We start from the raw sequence: 16,401 nt of genomic DNA, 5'->3' as shown, positions 1-16,401 counted from the left end.
CAGCACATAAAGCTGGATTAGTATTGACTGCCTTTGAAGATTCATCAGTGATGGTATCTGAGGTTAAAACAGGTGAAAGAGAGGGAGAGTTCTATTCTAAAGAGAAACCAGAAATTTCTAAAGCAACAAGTGAGGTAACACTAACTGAAGGGGTTACTGTAACTATGGTGTCATCTCATGACAAAGAAGTTGAGCTGAAGACATCGGAGTGCGAGGCAAAAAAAGTGGATATCGAGTTCCTTGAGCAAGAGTCAACTGTAACAGCAGTTACTTTGGCAACAGAGAAAGAAGGAATGCTGACAGTAGATGCGGGACCAGAAGGAAGAAAAGCTGTTACTTCTGTTACTTGTCTTGAAACGTCTGGTATAACACAGCCAGTTGTGCAAGATGCTGAGGGTGATTTTATACCACTCAAAATTCCAAAGGCAGTGAAAGCTGAGAGTAGTATCAGGCCAGAAGAATCAATTGCAATTTCCCAGATAGAAACAGGAGATGTTCCTGGAGAATTTTCAGAAGTTTTGCGTTACCGTACGGATGAAGCTGTTCCTGTTGTTGAAACTTTTGAGGCAAAAGAGATATCAATGGTTCATATGCAAGAGAAAGAGATTAGTATGGCTAGTATAGAAAAGCCATTACCATGCCAAATTGAAGAAGGTTATAGTCCATTGACTGGTATTAGTATTATTCAGACAGAAACTGGAGAAAAGGAGGATCATTTCCCAGTGTATGATTTACCTGAGTCTCACAAAGGAAAATTAATGCCTAGTCATGCTTTACAAACCGCTTTGGTTGAAGAAACACTTCCAGAAGGCATGGCTAGCATGCTGCCGAAAGATAAGCTATTGACAAATCAAGCTCAGCAGAGCCATGAGGCTTTTTGTGAAACAATCATAGAGGAAGCTGTGGTCGGGGAAAGTTTAGCAGATCATAAACCTAAGACAGTTCCTGATGGAAGAACAGCCGGTTTAACATTTTTGCCTGAAGAAAGTCTTACTGTCTTAGAAGTATTTACTGATGATAAAGAAGGAAAATACCATGAGCCCACCAAACCAGGAAAGTGTTTTGCTTTACCTGAGGTAACAGTTAAAAGAGTAGCGGTGAAGTCCGAAGTTAATGTTGACACTAGAGAGATGCCAATGCATGATGATATTCCTCATGTAGGTATGGCAAAATATGAACACACTCTCATTGAAGGCATAATGGTTACTCAGTCACAGCTTGGTGAAAAGGAAGGTGAATTAGCTCTCAGTATCAAACCAGACAAGAAGAAAGCAGTTGTAGAGTTAGGTGAAGGTTTAGAAGGTGTTTCAGTGACACAGGTGTTAACACATGACACTGAAGGAGAGTATACTGGGTATGAACAACCAAAACAATCCAGTGCAACTCCAGTTGTTCCAGGCCATGAAGTTGCAATCCAAAGTGAGACATTGTCAGAAACAGGAGTAGGACACTTCAAATTTGAGGAACCCTTGAAAGGCCAAGCTAAGCCTCTTAGTGAACCTTTAACAGAGCTATTAGTGACAGAGATGGCACCAGGTGAAGGAGAAAAAATTATGGAAGAGATCTTGCTTCCAGAAAAAAAGATGGCAGAGATTAAAGTTGATACAGAAACTGGATTACATATAACAGAAGTGATAACTGAGGACCGAACAGTAGATTTTGCATCCAAGCAAACTCCTTCAGGGAAGAAAGTAATAATTCCAGATGTAGAGGGCCATGAAGTTGCAATGAAAGAGGAAATAGTTACAGGACTCTCTGTTGATGCATTTGATCGGTCATCCCCAGTTAAAGGCGTCGCTTATCCTGAGCAATCTGGCTTAGAGTGTGCAGTGTTATCACAGCATTCAGTCTCAGAGAGAGAGGGTGAGTTTTTAGGTGATATTAAGCCTGAAAGTAAAACTGCTATGGTTAGCTTAGAAGAGGGTGGGTCAACATTAATGGAAGTCACAGAAATTTTGATTGAGGATAAAGAAGGTACTTATATACCAAAAGACTCTCCATCTGAAAAGAAAGCTCATTCAGATTTAACTGGTAATCATCCTGTGGCTGTCATTTCAGAAGTTTCTGCGGATATGGGTATTGGAGATATCATCTCAGATAAGCCAAAGCAAAGTGAGGCCAAGTTGGATCACATTCCATTTGAAAGTCTAATTTTAAGTGAAACAATGGTGAGGGAAAGGGAGGGTGATTATAGACCTGATTTTCGACCTGATGTCTTCACTGCAGCGGCCACTTTTGATTCTATGGAAGAAGGCTTATCAATAACAGAAGTTTTGCCAGATGACAGAGAGGAGTTAATGTCATCTCCTGAGGCTCCCGAAGGGAAAATGGCCCAAACTGATATTATAGGACAGCAAGTAGCCCAAAAAACTGAAATCATATCTGAAAGTAGTGTGTCAGAACTCCACCAGCTGCTGCCTCAAACAGTTAGTGCTAATCTTGCACCACTACCCTTTGAAAGTGTTATTATGGCTGAAACAAAAGCTGTTGAAAAGGAAGGAGTATTTTCTGAGAAATTGAAGCCTGATGGAAAAAATGCAGAAGTAATTTTTGAAGAAGGAGAAGTAATTTCTGTCTCTGAAATCATAGCTGATGATAAAGAAGGTGAATATACTGCCGTGGAGAAACCAGAAGGTAAATATGCCGAGCCTAATATATTGACACAAGAAGTGGCTCAGAAGTTGGAAATTCATACCGAATCCCAAACAAAGGATGTAAAACCTATGGAAACAATTACAGAAGTTGCTACTGCCAATCAGATTCCATATGAGAGCTTAGAACAAATGGAAGCATTAGTGCAAGAACGAGAGGGAGTATATGATGGAAAATTGAAGGTTGAAAACAAAAGAGCACAGCTTGAATTTGAAATTGAAAGGAGTGTTAATGTTACGGAGATTACTATTCATGATAAAGAGTCAAATTATCTCTCTCCAATCATGCCTATTGAGGGACATGCACTTCCTGATGTCACTGCACAGGAGATAGCTCAGAAAATGGAAATTGCACTGCAATATGGTTTAGGCAAAGTGGATCAAGATATTCCAGTGACTGCTAAGGCTCAGCCATATCATTTACCATTCGAAAGTTTACTCTTCACCGAAACAGGAGTTGCAGAGAAGGAGAAGATGTTTGAGGGTGCCCCCCAGCCACAAAGAGGTACTGCAGCTTTGGAATTTGAAACAACCAAGAGTATAGCAATTACTGAGATAACAACTGAAGATAAGGAAGGAAAATTCTCTACTACTGATATTCCTCATCCGGGAATAGCTCTATCAGAATTGTTGACTCCACATGAATTACCCCAGAAAACAGAGATTGTGGCTGAATACTCAGTGGGAAATGTTGATATTGAGGTAAAGGAAGAAGCAGTTGCAAGGCAAGAACAAATTCCCTTTAAAAGCTTGGAAACAAGTATAACCACTGCAGGGGAAGCCGAAGGTTCCATGAAGGACTTAATAAAACCTAAAACTAAAACAGTAGCAGTTACTTTGGAAGAAAGCATAGGTGGTGTCGGAATTACTTCTGAAGTAATTCTTGATTATAAGGAAGGTGTGGTACCTACTCCAGAACTGCCATCATCCAAAGTTGCTCATCCACATATTTATGGACAAGAGATAGCAGAAAAACTTGAAATAATTACAGGCACCACTGCAGAAGAATTTAAACATGAAGCAGCTGCTGAAGAGTTGCATGCAACACCACAAACATTGCCACTGTCTGCTCTAATCCAATCTGAAGCTAGTCCCAGTGAAACTGAGGGATTATTAAATGACAAGATTATACCAGATTCCAAGAGTGCAGAAATAGTTTTCGAGGAGAGGAGAGTAGTATCAGTTACAGAAGTTACAGCTGAGGACAAGGAAAAAATGTATGATCAATTGGAAAAACCAGAGAGCAAATTTGCAAAATCAGACATATCAACTCATGAGGTTGCCATGAAAACTGAGGTTATAATGGCTGAACCAAGCCCAATTGAGGTCAAATCTGAAACTTTGCTTGAAGCTAAAGCATCTGCCGAGCAACTACCATTTGAAAGCCTGGTACAATCAGTAAATGCCTCAATAGAAAAGGAAGGAGATTTTGTTGAAAAAATACCCGATAAGAAGATTGCTGACATGGCTTTTGAAGAAGGAAAGACTATTTCTGTTTCTGAAGTTATTACTCAAGATAAAGAGGGGGAGCAAGAAATTACCACTACACCAGAAGGAAAATTTGCTCTATCAAATATAACATGCCATGTTGTTGCAGAAAAATCAGAGGTGATTTCCAATTTAGAAGTCGGACAGCTGAAAGAACTCACCCAAGATTCTGCTCAGGCTAGCTATGGACAGCTGCCCTTTGAAAGTCTTGTCTTAATGGAGGCATCAGTCAGGGAAAAAGAGGGAGAGTTCACAGATAAATTTGTACCTGATCAGAAGATGGCTGGAGTGAGTCTTGAAGAAGGCCATGGAATTGTTTCATCATCATCAGTTATGGTTGAAGACAAAGAAGGTGAATTTGTGGAGCCTAAAAAACCAGAACAACAAATTGCTCTCCCCGGTATTCCTAGCCAAGAAGCAGCTGAAATGACTGAGGTTGTTCTTGGTATTGATGTGAAAGATTTCATAACAAAATTACCAAACAAAACTCAAGCGAAAAAAGGACAGTTACCCTTTGAAAGTTTGATTTTAACTCAGGCTATTATTTCAGAAAAGGAAGGAGAAGGTATTCAAGAACTAAAAATGGAAGGGAAAAAAGCAGACATGGACTTTGAGGTTGGCAGAAGTGTTACGGTATTGCAGGTCATCACTGAAGATAAGGAAGATACTTATTTTGAACCTTTACATCCAAAAGAAGGCCAAGCTCTTCCAGATATTATAGGTCATGAAGTAGCAGAGCAGTCTGAAACATTGGCCCATCTAGCTGTGAAAGACATGGAAGAAATTACTCCAGCAGCCAAGCAGTCAGCAGTTGAAACATGTGAAACATCCACTTCTATCACGATCACTGAAGAGACTGGTCATGAGAAGGAAAGTGAATTTATTGGGAAATTTGTTGCAACAACAAAGAGTGCAGAGGTAACTTTTGAAGAAGGGAAGAAAACCACAGTAGTCACTGAGGTTTCAATGGATGATAAAGAAGGGCAGTTACCTACTTTAGATATGCCAGAGGCTAAAAAGGCTGTTTCTGGGTTAGCAATAGATGGTCAAGAAGTAGCAGAAACAACAGAAGTCACAACTGAATACCAAGCTACTGAGGGTGTTCCTTCTCTGGCTCCTAAAAGTGCTAAGGCTATTCCAGAAAACTTGACATTTGAGGGTATCCTTTCAAGTGAACCATTAGTTCAAGAAAAAGAGGGTAGCTTTGTTGCAGGAACTAGTTTAAACACAAAAACTGCAGATATGTCATTTGAAGAAGGTAGAAGTATCATGGTTACAGAAGTTAGAACAGGATATCGAGAAGGAGAATATGAGGCTCCTAGTGTTCCTGAAGGGCGTGTAGCACTTCCAGAAATATTAAGCAGAGAAATTGCACAAATGGAAGAAGTTATAACTGCGCAAGGCTTAAATTTATTGCCAGAGAGAGATATGGTACAAAGTGCTACAGCGCAGCCACAGCAGTCAACTTTTGAGAGTATAGTAAGTTCAGAAGCAATTATTGGTGAAAGGGAAAAAGAATTCTCTGGTGTTTTCAAGCCAGAAACTCATAGTGCTGAAATTGGATTGGCAGAAGTAGGCAAAAGTATCACTGTTACTGAGGTATTTACTGAGGATAAGGAAAGTGAATATTCAGTGGCAGGTCCTAAAAGTTTGGTAGCCATGCCTAGTGTCACTGGTCATGAAATAGCAATAAAATCAGAAGTAATGACAGAATCGATTGTTGAGGAATCAGAGTTGAAAAAAGTTCCTGAAGGGAAGTATGCTAAACCTGAGCAAGTGCCATTTGAACATCTTGTACATTCTGTAACTACATCAACAGAAAAGGAGATAGAGTTTCAAGGGCAGCCAACTTTAGTAAAATCTAGTGCTGAATTGACTTTTGAAGAAGGCAGAAGTGTAAGCGTCACTCAGGTGATTCTGGAAGACAAAGAAGAAACACTGAAAAAAATGGAACTACCTAGTGCACATGCTGCTCACAAAGAAATAGTGAGTCAGAAATACTTGGAGCAAACAGAGGTCTCATCGGAGATGCACATTGAAGAAGTGAAAAGGGAGTCACCCATTAAAGAAACAGCACTTGCCCTTCAAAGTGTTGTTGAAGGTGTTATTGTGTCAGAGGGAGTTGTGAATGAATCGGAAGGAATTTTTTCAGACAAATTTGTACCAGCTGGTAAGAGTGCAGAAGTGAACTTTGAGGAACAACGAACTGCAAGCATATTACAAGTTGCAACTCAGGATAAGGAAGGAGAATATATTGTACCACGGAAACCTATGGAAGGTATTGCAAAAACTGAAGTCTCTGGACGGGAAGTGGCTGAAACAAGTGAAGCAGATCTTAGATTAGGAGTAACAGAAATTTCTTATGATAGTCCAGCACCTGTTCAAGCTGAGCCTGAACAAATTCCCCTGGAGAGCTTGGTACATTCTGAGCACACAGCTGGTGAATGTGAAGGGAGTTTTGAAACTGTTTTCCATCCAGAAACTAAGACTGCTGACTTAAGCTTTGAAGAAAAGAAAGTAATTACAGTATCAGAAGTTATTGCAGAGGATCGGGAAGGAGCATATACGTCTAAAGAAGCACCTGAAAAACAGTCTGCTCGACCAAACGTAGCATTGGGAGGCCAAGATGTAGTAATGCATTCAGAGGTAGTTACAGGTCAAAGCACAGGCTTTTTGAAAGAAGACTTGAAACCAGATCAGTCCAAAGCAGAACTTACTTTTCTTGAGGATAGGAGTTTGTTAGTTACTGAGGTGGTTGGTGAGGAAAGGGAATTATCAGATTTTAGTGCAATGCTAGCTGCTCATGTATTAGCATCACCAGATGTAATCCATAGAGAGGTTGCTTTAAAGACTGAGGTAGTGACAGATCAGGGCCTGACTCCCTTTGATGCAGCGACACCGCAAACTGACACAGCAAAGCAGGCAATACCAACCCAAAGACATGGGCTACAAGTGACGGAAGCAAGTCCTGGAGAGTTGGAAGCTATTCTTCCAGGGCTTGCCCGTCCAGACATGAAGAAAGTTGGTGTTTCAGTTGAGGAGGAGAAAAATCTTCTCCTTGTGACTGAAGTGCAGCCAGAAGATAGGGAAGGTGAGTATGTTGTTTTGTCATCTGTCTCAAAACAACACTCTACAATTGACATACAACCATATGAAGCCATTATGAGAGAGGAGGCGGTTGCGGGGGAAGGGACAGGGACCTATGACACTTCATCTCAGGAGAATACACGATCACAACAGGCAACATTTAGTTTGATTTCCAGTCCAACAACAGCAATGGCTGTGTATGAGGCCACTACTTGTGAAAAGGAAGGTAAGTATATGAGTCAGGAAACTAGACCAGACTATGGGAGGGCTGGTGTGAATTTTGAACTAGGTAAGATTGGTATTAATGTTGCTGAAGTACAGTCAAATGATACAGGAGAAGTGTTTTTGAGTGAGGCTCTTACTTTGAAGCAAGCATCAAGTGATTTTATTCAAGAAAAACCAGTTACTTTAATCCAGGAGACTATAACTCAAGATACTGTGAAGAGCATTGATGTTCATCATCCTAAAGAGAGATTTGTCCAAGTTAGCCATGAATTACATGACTGCATATTGGTACATGAGCCTATCATTGAAGAATCTGAGAAAGATGCTCCTGCATCCTCAAAGTTAGTACAATCAGAGGCCATGGTCACATTTGAGGAAAGCAAAAGTATTGATGTCAGAGAGAATATTAGCCATTTGGCTCCAGTTCAGTTAGATTTGCATTATGTTGCAAATGAAAGACAGGCTATGGAAGATTTGCATGTTGAAAAGGAGGTTATACTTGTAGATCAGCCAGTTGTAGGTTTTTCTACGAATGATCTTTCAGTGAGTCCTTTAAAAGCAGGGGGCATAGCAGTACCAGTTGAATATCTACATAAGCAGGTTGCATTAGTAGAAGAGTCTCTGGCAGAATGCATTGCATCTGACTTAAATGTTGCTGCTCATGTTGCGTCCAAAGAAATGAAAGCAAATTCTGAAGTAGTTACTAGTACTGCTGTCAATCAGTCTCTCATTCTAGCTCAGGAGAATGTAGAGAAATTGAAGTCTGAGATTGGGCAGGAAAAGTTTGCTTTGCCAGCACTGTCAGCATTACCAATTGCAATTACTACAGCATCAGTTTTTAATGAAAATACTGGAGATATTGATACGCATAAGTTGCAACCATTTGCTCATGCAGGGGAAACCATGAGCTCAAAAGAGGTAGCTATTTCTGAAGAAACTTTAGCCAGTCAGGAATGTGGATCTTTACCAATTGAGAAAGCAACAATAGCTAAAGCTAAAATTGACCTCATTCCTCAGGTAGCTGCAGTGATTGGAGAAACAGAAATTAATCAGGCTATTAAAGAAATGCCACCACTAGAAACTCTTAAATCACATGAAGCTGTTCCTCAACTGTCAGGATTTTCAGTAGCATTGTCTGAAGAGCACCAGGTAAGTGAGGAGGTATCACCAATTAAGGCTAAACTAGAGCCATGCCAGTCTCAGAAAGCTGACTCACAGCTAAATGCATTACAAGTGGCTACAGTAGGTAGTATTATCACTGAGCAGTCTACAACAGAGCTTGAACTCTCCTCTGATAAGATCCCCATGCTAATCACGGCAGATGTTAAAGGTGAGGTAATTGCTATGACGTCTATTTGCGAAGGTAATGATAATGCAGTAGAGTTTATGAATGAGTTATTTCCTGCAACAGTTGATGCTAAAATGAGTGTATTAAGCAGAAATGTTGCCCTAACAGAAGACACAATTGTCCAGAATCAATCAAGGGATATTGAATTCATCTTAGATGAAGAGCAAGTTGCAAAAAGAGACATAGTTACTAATGAAGCTTACAGTGTTCAACATGATACAGCTGAAGATTCTGCTTCGATGCTACAATGCAGTGAACAGCCAATTCAAGCTATTGCTAAAGAGGGCATGACAACTTCTTCAGTTGCGATAGTTGAAGAGCTGGTCTCACAAGAAGTATCAGGTGGTTTTGAAATACCACAGTTAAAAATGGGGATTAGTGCATCAACCACATTTACTCCAATCGATGTAGTCCAAAAGTCAGAGATACAGTGTGAGCAGTCTGTTGATGAATTTAATATTCCTGATGTAAATCTATCCAGATCGGCTACTTGCTCTCTAAATGAGCAAAAGGCAGCAATATGTGAACAGACACAGATTCAGGATTCAATTGTGTCTTTAGTTCATTCTGAAACCAAGATAGAAAAAGCAAAGTGTAAACCTCTGATCCTACCGAAGGAAGTGGCCATAACAGAGCAATCAAATCTAGAGTATGACATTTCTGTTTTATCTTTAGAAGGTAATGAAAAACAATTAACTGCTAAAACAAACATTTCATCTAAGTATATTGCACTGAAAGAAGAAGTTGAAACACAAATAAATACTGGAAATATGCCTGCACAAAAATTGGATTCAAGCACCACTGCCACAACTGGAATTACTGCCTTAGATGCTGCCTTGATTTTTGAACCAGAGGTGCAACAAACTATGGAGGAATTTACTTTGAAGGAGAAATTGCAGTCTTTTGAAGGAAAGAAAAATTTTGAAACAAGATTACTCGCTCAATGTCATGAAACATTGGCAGAGGAGAGTATTGTAAGTTTAACAGATAAAAATGCTGTTGTTAAAGTTGAAGCATCCTCCAGTTTTATTCCATCGAATGTTGCTGTTACTGAGGAAAGAATGATTGAACTGGGGCTGGATGTGATGACTGACTTAGATAAAAATGCCCTGGCTGAAAGTAGTTCAGAGTTCATACAAAGGCAGGTAGCTATTACAGAAATCCCCCAGTCTCAACAGGAACCTGGTTACATTCCAGCAATAGAGTTTAAAAAAAGTGTTGAAGCATCATTGTCCATTATCCCTGTTGATGTATTTATCACAGAACAGCACCAACTTGGGGAGGCAACTGGAATGGTAAAAATTACTGAGAAGGGTAGACATGTTCAGGCATCAACAAGTATAGAGTTCAAGGATAATATTGTTACTGAAGAGCCTATAACGAATGAGACAACCGAGGGAATTCTAGATTACAATCTTCCACGGGAAGAAAAGGCAAATGATGAAATAGTTAGTTCAATAGCTGCATCAAGTGAACAAATAGAAGTCATTGACCATGTAGCAGAGCTTAACACAAAAATTGATCAGGTCCAAGAATTGAAGCCAAAAATCTTGGAAATGGAAGCAGTTATGGCGCTTGAAACAACTGTGCAGCAAGATACCCAGCCAATGGAAAATTTCACTTTACCAAGAGAATCTACAGCTATGCTTGATATATCAATTAGCAAATTAGCTGTGACATCAGAGCAACTGGTACAAGAAACAGCAGAGCAATACAATGTATCAGCAATTGAGAGAAGACATGCATTCACAGAATTGGAATTAATTAATGTAGCAGTCACCGAAACACCTCCAATACAAGAAACTACTTGTGCAGTACTTCAGGTAAATGATGGTGATGGCATTGTTGGCATTGTAAGAATACAAGAAGTGAAAAATGAGGAAATTTTTGATGAAAAAGAACACCTAATTAAGTTCTCTGTATTAGAAGAACATGGAATAAAGGATAAAAATGTTATTGACAAAACTGATGAAATATCATCCTGTGTTGAGGAACCAAGTGAGATAAATAAAAATCTTAGCGCTGAGGAATCTTTTGAAGATGAATCAAAAGTAGGGGTAATTGAGAAGAAGAAGAAAAGGCATAAGGTGCTATATATAACAGAGGAACAGGGTGAAAAGGAAAAGGTGGAAACTCAACCAGAAGAAAAGGTGGAAGCCCGTGAAACAGAGGTCAAGAAAGCTCCAAAGAAAAAGAAACCTATCAAAAAGGCAATTGGTTCAGAGGAAAAGGTGGAGGAAGAGAAAACAGAGGAGATCCCTGAGGAAGTTCCAAAAACTGAAGAGGGAGTTGAAAAAGAGATTCCTGAAGAGAAGGTTTCAGTGTCTGAGGTGGAGGTGAAGGAGGCTCCCAAGAAGAAGAAAAAGCCTAAGGTGCCGAAAACAACAGAAGAAGTGGTGGAGGAAGAAAAGGTGGATATTATACAAGAAGAAAAACCAGAGGAGGAAAAGGCTGAGGAGAAAGAAACACCAGAAGAAAAGGTGGAAGTCCATGAAACAGAGGTCAAGAAAGCTCCAAAGAAAAAGAAACCTATCAAAAAGGCAATTGGTTCAGAGGAAAAGGTGGAGGAAGAGAAAACAGAGGAGATCCCTGAGGAAGTTCCAAAAACTGAAGAGGGAGTTGAAAAAGAGATTCCTGATGAGAAGGTTTCAGTGTCTGAGGTGGAGGTGAAGGAGGCTCCCAAGAAAAAGAAAAAGCCTAAGGTACCAAAAACAGCAGAAGAAGTGGTGGAAGAGGAAAAGGTGGAAATTATATCTGAAGAAAAACCAGAGGAGGAAAAGGCTGAGGAGAAGGAAAAACCAGAAGAAATAGGTGTTATCAAGGATGTGGACGTCAAAGAGGTACCTAAGCAGAAAAAGAAACTTCCTAAGAAGGTTGTCCCAGTGGAGGAACAAACAGTAGAGGAGCCGCTTCTACCTCAGGATGAAGTCACTGAAGAAGATAAACCAGATGTCTTGGAATTAATTGAAGAGGAAGGAACTGGTATTAAAAAAGTGGTGAAGAAGAAGAAGAAGGTAATTAAAAAGGTTGCTGAAACTGTGGAAGATATTGTTTCTCCAGTCGCCACGGTGGAGGAAAAGCCTAAAGAAGCTCCTAAGCCTGAAGAGAAACCTAAACCCACTCTTCAAAAAATGATCATTGAAAGGAAGAAAGTTAATGCTAAAAAGATTCAGATTGTTCAAGTAGAACCGGAGCAACCACTTTTCTGCCAACTAAAGCTACGTAAAACAACAGTCAAAAAAAGGGAGGTTGAAAAAGTCCATATAGAGAAAGTTAGACTTAGGGGTGTATCTAAAATAGTGGAATTTTCAGCGAAGGCTACTCCTCTGCAAATAACTGAGCTAAATGCATATCCCCAGCAGGGTCATATGAGCAGAAATGCTCGAGAGGCACTAAAATACGAGCAGGATCATCCTGAAAAGTTTAAGCCAAAGAGAAAGCCAAAATCTAAATTGGAAGAGTTTGAGCTTGATGATGAAGTATTAGAGAGGCCACAGCTTGAGAAGGTGGAAAAGTTTGATTGGCCAGAACGTAAAACTAAGAAGAAGAAGGAGGAAGAGAAACCTGAGGAGAAAAAGCTGGTCATTGGTAAGGGCAAGGTTCCTGAGGAAGAAATTCCTCAAGAGACAGTGAAGCTGAGGAAAATCCCAGAGAAACCAGTTACAGAGGAGATGACAGAGGAAAAGGTCATTAAGAAACCAAAGCCTGAAGATTTGAAGGTGAGGGATGAACCTGATATCAAGGACATTGAGGCTCCCAAGCTTGGAAAATTCAAAGGTGGTGTTGAAGGGCCAGAGCTAGAAATGCCTGAAGAAGAGAAACCTGATGAGATTCCTGAAATTCCATCAGAAGAGGGGAAACCAAAGAAGAAAAGACCTCTTAAAGTTAAGCATGAAGAAGTTCCTGAGGAGCGAACAATTCCAATGGGTAAGGGAAAGCCTCGTGCACCCCCTGAAGAGGATTCAGTGGGTATCAAGAAACCAATCCCAGGTGTACCGGAAGTACCTGAGCCAGAAACCATCACTCTAAAACCTTGGGTGAAGGATACTCCAAAGAAAGAAGAGGAAAAACCACATGATGCTGAGGTAGTCTTCAAACCAGTAGATATTCCAGAACATAAACCAGAGGAAATCGAACCAAAGCAATTTACAATTGATGATGCTGAAAAGGAGAAGAAAAAGCGAAAGAAGAAAAACGAACCAGAAAATGCAGAAGTAGATAAAGAAAAACCTATAGAAATGCCTGAGGAGGAAATAGAGGAGACTAAGTCTTTAGAGGTGATTGAAAAGCCTGAAACTGCAGATGAGGTAATTGAGAAGCCGAGTACATTGGAGGAAGTTAAAGTTGATGTGGTCATCGCGAAAAAGAAGAAACCCCGGAAGAAGGTTGAGACACTAGAGGAAAAGGTTGTTGTTGAGGAAGAGGTTGATAGGGAAAGAAAAGTAACTGTCCATACACAGAAACCAGGTGAAATGCCTGAGGAGGAAATAGAGGAGACTAAGCCTTTAGAGTTGATGGAAAAGCCTGAAACCGCAGATGAGGTAATTGAGAAGCCGAGTACCTTGGAGGAAATTAAAGTTGATGTGGTCATTGCGAAAAAGAAGAAACCCCGGAAGAAGGTTGAGACACTAGAGGAAAAGGTTGTTGTTGAGGAAGAGGTTGATAGGGAAAGAAAAGTAACTGTCCATACACAGAAACCAGGTGAAATGCCTGAGGAGGAAATAGAGGAGACTAAGCCTTTAGAGTTGATGGAAAAGCCTGAAACCGCAGATGAGGTAATTGAGAAGCCGAGTACCTTGGAGGAAGTTAAAGTTGATGTGGTCATTGCGAAAAAGAAGAAACCCCGGAAGAAGGTCGAGACACTAGAGGAAAAGGTTGTTGTTGAGGAAGAGGTTGATAGGGAAAGAAAAGTAACTGTCCATACACAGAAACCAGGTGAAATGCCTGAGGAGGAAATAGAGGAGACTAAGTCTTTAGAGTTGATGGAAAAGCCTGAAACCGCAGATGAGGTAATTGAGAAGCCGAGTACATTGGAGGAAGTTAAAGTTGATGTGGTCATCGCGAAAAAGAAGAAACCCCGGAAGAAGGTTGAGACACTAGAGGAAAAGGTTGTTGTTGAGGAAGAGGTTGATAGGGAAAGAAAAGTAACTGTCCATACACAGAAACCAGGTGAAATGCCTGAGGAGGAAATAGAGGAGACTAAGCCTTTAGAGTTGATGGAAAAGCCTGAAACCGCAGATGAGGTAATTGAGAAGCCGAGTACCTTGGAGGAAGTTAAAGTTGATGTGGTCATTGCGAAAAAGAAGAAACCCCGGAAGAAGGTCGAGACACTAGAGGAAAAGGTTGTTGTTGAGGAAGAGGTTGATAGGGAAAGAAAAGTAACTGTCCATACACAGAAACCAGGTGAAATGCCTGAGGAGGAAATAGAGGAGACTAAGTCTTTAGAGTTGATGGAAAAGCCTGAAACCGCAGATGAGGTAATTGAGAAGCCGAGTACCTTGGAGGAAGTTAAAGTTGATGTGGTCATTGCGAAAAAGAAGAAACCCCAGAAGAAGGTCGAGACACTAGAGGAAAAGGTTGTTGTTGAGGAAGAGGTTGATAGGGAAAGAAAAGTAACTGTCCATACACAGAAACCAGATGAAATGCCTGAGGAGGAAATAGAGGAGACTAAGTCTTTAGAGGTGATTGAAAAGCCTGAAACTGCAGATGAGGTAATTGAGAAGCCGAGTACATTGGAGGAAGTTAAAGTTGATGTGGTCATCGCGAAAAAGAAGAAACCCCGGAAGAAGGTTGAGACACTAGAGGAAAAGGTTGTTGTTGAGGAAGAGGTTGATAGGGAAAGAAAAGTAACTGTCCATACACAGAAACCAGGTGAAATGCCTGAGGAGGAAATAGAGGAGACTAAGCCTTTAGAGTTGATGGAAAAGCCTGAAACCGCAGATGAGGTAATTGAGAAGCCGAGTACCTTGGAGGAAGTTAAAGTTAATGTGGTCATTGCGAAAAAGAAGAAACCCCAGAAGAAGGTTGAGACACTAGAGGAAAAGGTTGTTGTTGAGGAAGAGGTTGATAGGGAAAGAAAAGTAACTGTCCATACACAGAAACCAGGTGAAATGCCTGAGGAGGAAATAGAGGAGACCAAGCCTTTAGAGTTGATGGAAAAGCCTGAAACCGCACATGAGGTAATTGAGAAGCCGAGTACCTTGGAGGAAGTTAAAGTTGATGTGGTCAGTACGAAAAAGAGGAAACCTAAAAAGAAGGTTGAAACATCAGGGGAGATTGTAGATGTTGGCCTAGATATCAATGAAATGAAAGTTACAAAGCACCAGCCTTTAGAAAATATTGTCGTTGAGCATGTAGATGAAGAAAGTTTGGAAATTGATACCATATGTCAGGATAATTCAATAGTAGCACACAATGTTGTAGCTGATCAACCAAAATTGGTTAAAATACCTACAAAAAAAGTAAAGGAGAGGAAAAAGTTGTATCCTCTTGAAATTACAGAGGTGCCTGATGATCTCTCTGAGCAGCTTCAGAAAATTGAAGCCACAGATATTGAAGGGAATGCAGATTTTATGCCAGAAGAAATTTGCCCTTCTTTCACAGTTAGTGATAGCTGTGTTTTAAGAACCGAGGCTGAAGAAAAACTTGGCAGGGATTTTTTTAACCCAGAAGGTGAATTAGGGGTCATTTATGAGGAGTTGTCTCCTTGTGCAGTGTATCCTGCCGAATGCCAAATATTTAATTTTTCACTAGAAGAGGCTTTTAGTTTTGTACATGCCCTTGAGCAGGAAAAGGATGTTGAAATCATAGAGCCTTCTGCTTCTACAATGGTATTACCCCTTTCAAAATGTTATCTGATGGAGTTAGATGAAGAGGAAAGTGTTCATGAGTTTCCCACTGCAGATGTGGCTACTCTATCTTTGCAAGAAACATATTTGGGTTTTGCAAAATCTGAATCGGAACCAGCCAGATCCATTCCTGATTTTGAAGAGGTAAGTGATACACCACATGGAAGTACTATCAAGGCAGTAAGGAAAGAACACTCACCTTCCGTAAAGGAAGCTCTTGAAAATACGCATTTCCTCACACCGCAGGATGACAAAATATCATCTCAAACTACTCAAAATTTTACCTCATTACCTACTCTACCTTCAAGTCATACAGCAACCAATGTCACCACCAGTCAAACAACTACTACCACAGAAACACCAGCTACAGATAAACTGAAATCACCTTCAGAAAGGCAATGTTTCAAGGAGGTGACCACTGCACAAATGCAGGAAATGGGTCCTGATGAAACTGCTGAGGATTTTATTCCCCCGCTCCGCTCTCCAATAGACACCACCACAACTGGGGAGACAACCACTTCTTTGCACATGCACACTACCAGTACAGTTAGTGTCGAGCAAAATCAACCTGGACAAGAGCCAACATTTGGCGTACAAAAATACCCAAAACAGGATGATACTATGGATTTCACTGAAACTTTAAGACATGGACACACTGAAAGTACCATCACAACAATCACCACTGGTATCTCATCAGGTACAAAAATACCCACTATGACCCAGATGACCAAATATTCACCTATCGAAACTGTTT

General features: G+C 40.4%; 2 protein-coding genes across 8 annotated transcripts in view; both read left to right on the top strand.

Moving 5' to 3' along the window:
- Nucleotides 1-16,401, top strand: part of sls (sallimus) — a 249,950-nt gene that overhangs the window by 173,201 nt on the left and 60,348 nt on the right. For 5 of the 7 annotated variants that reach the window (XM_071587293.1, XM_071587294.1, XM_071587292.1 and 2 more), the window contains one exon: nt 1-7,230. This exon is cut by the window's left edge and continues 1,164 nt beyond it. The exons of the other annotated variants lie outside the window; for them this stretch is intronic. In XM_071587293.1, the coding sequence (XP_071443394.1) occupies nt 1-7,230 (7,230 nt within the window). The remainder of the gene's footprint in view (nt 7,231-16,401) is intronic. 7 annotated transcript variants of the gene reach the window in all.
- LOC139691014 (titin) lies at nt 8,485-16,400 on the top strand (the record flags this gene model as incomplete). The annotated part of the gene is made up of 1 exon (XM_071588727.1): nt 8,485-16,400. A coding segment is annotated over exon 1 (7,884 nt), but the record flags the coding sequence as incomplete, so codon positions are not given.

The sequence above is a fragment of the Hetaerina americana genome, unplaced genomic scaffold (genome assembly GCF_022747635.1).
Source record: "Hetaerina americana unplaced genomic scaffold, ioHetAmer1.1.p SCAF_3, whole genome shotgun sequence".
Lineage (NCBI taxonomy): Eukaryota > Metazoa > Arthropoda > Insecta > Odonata > Calopterygidae > Hetaerina > Hetaerina americana.
This window is presented reverse-complemented; position numbering and strand designations above follow the sequence as displayed.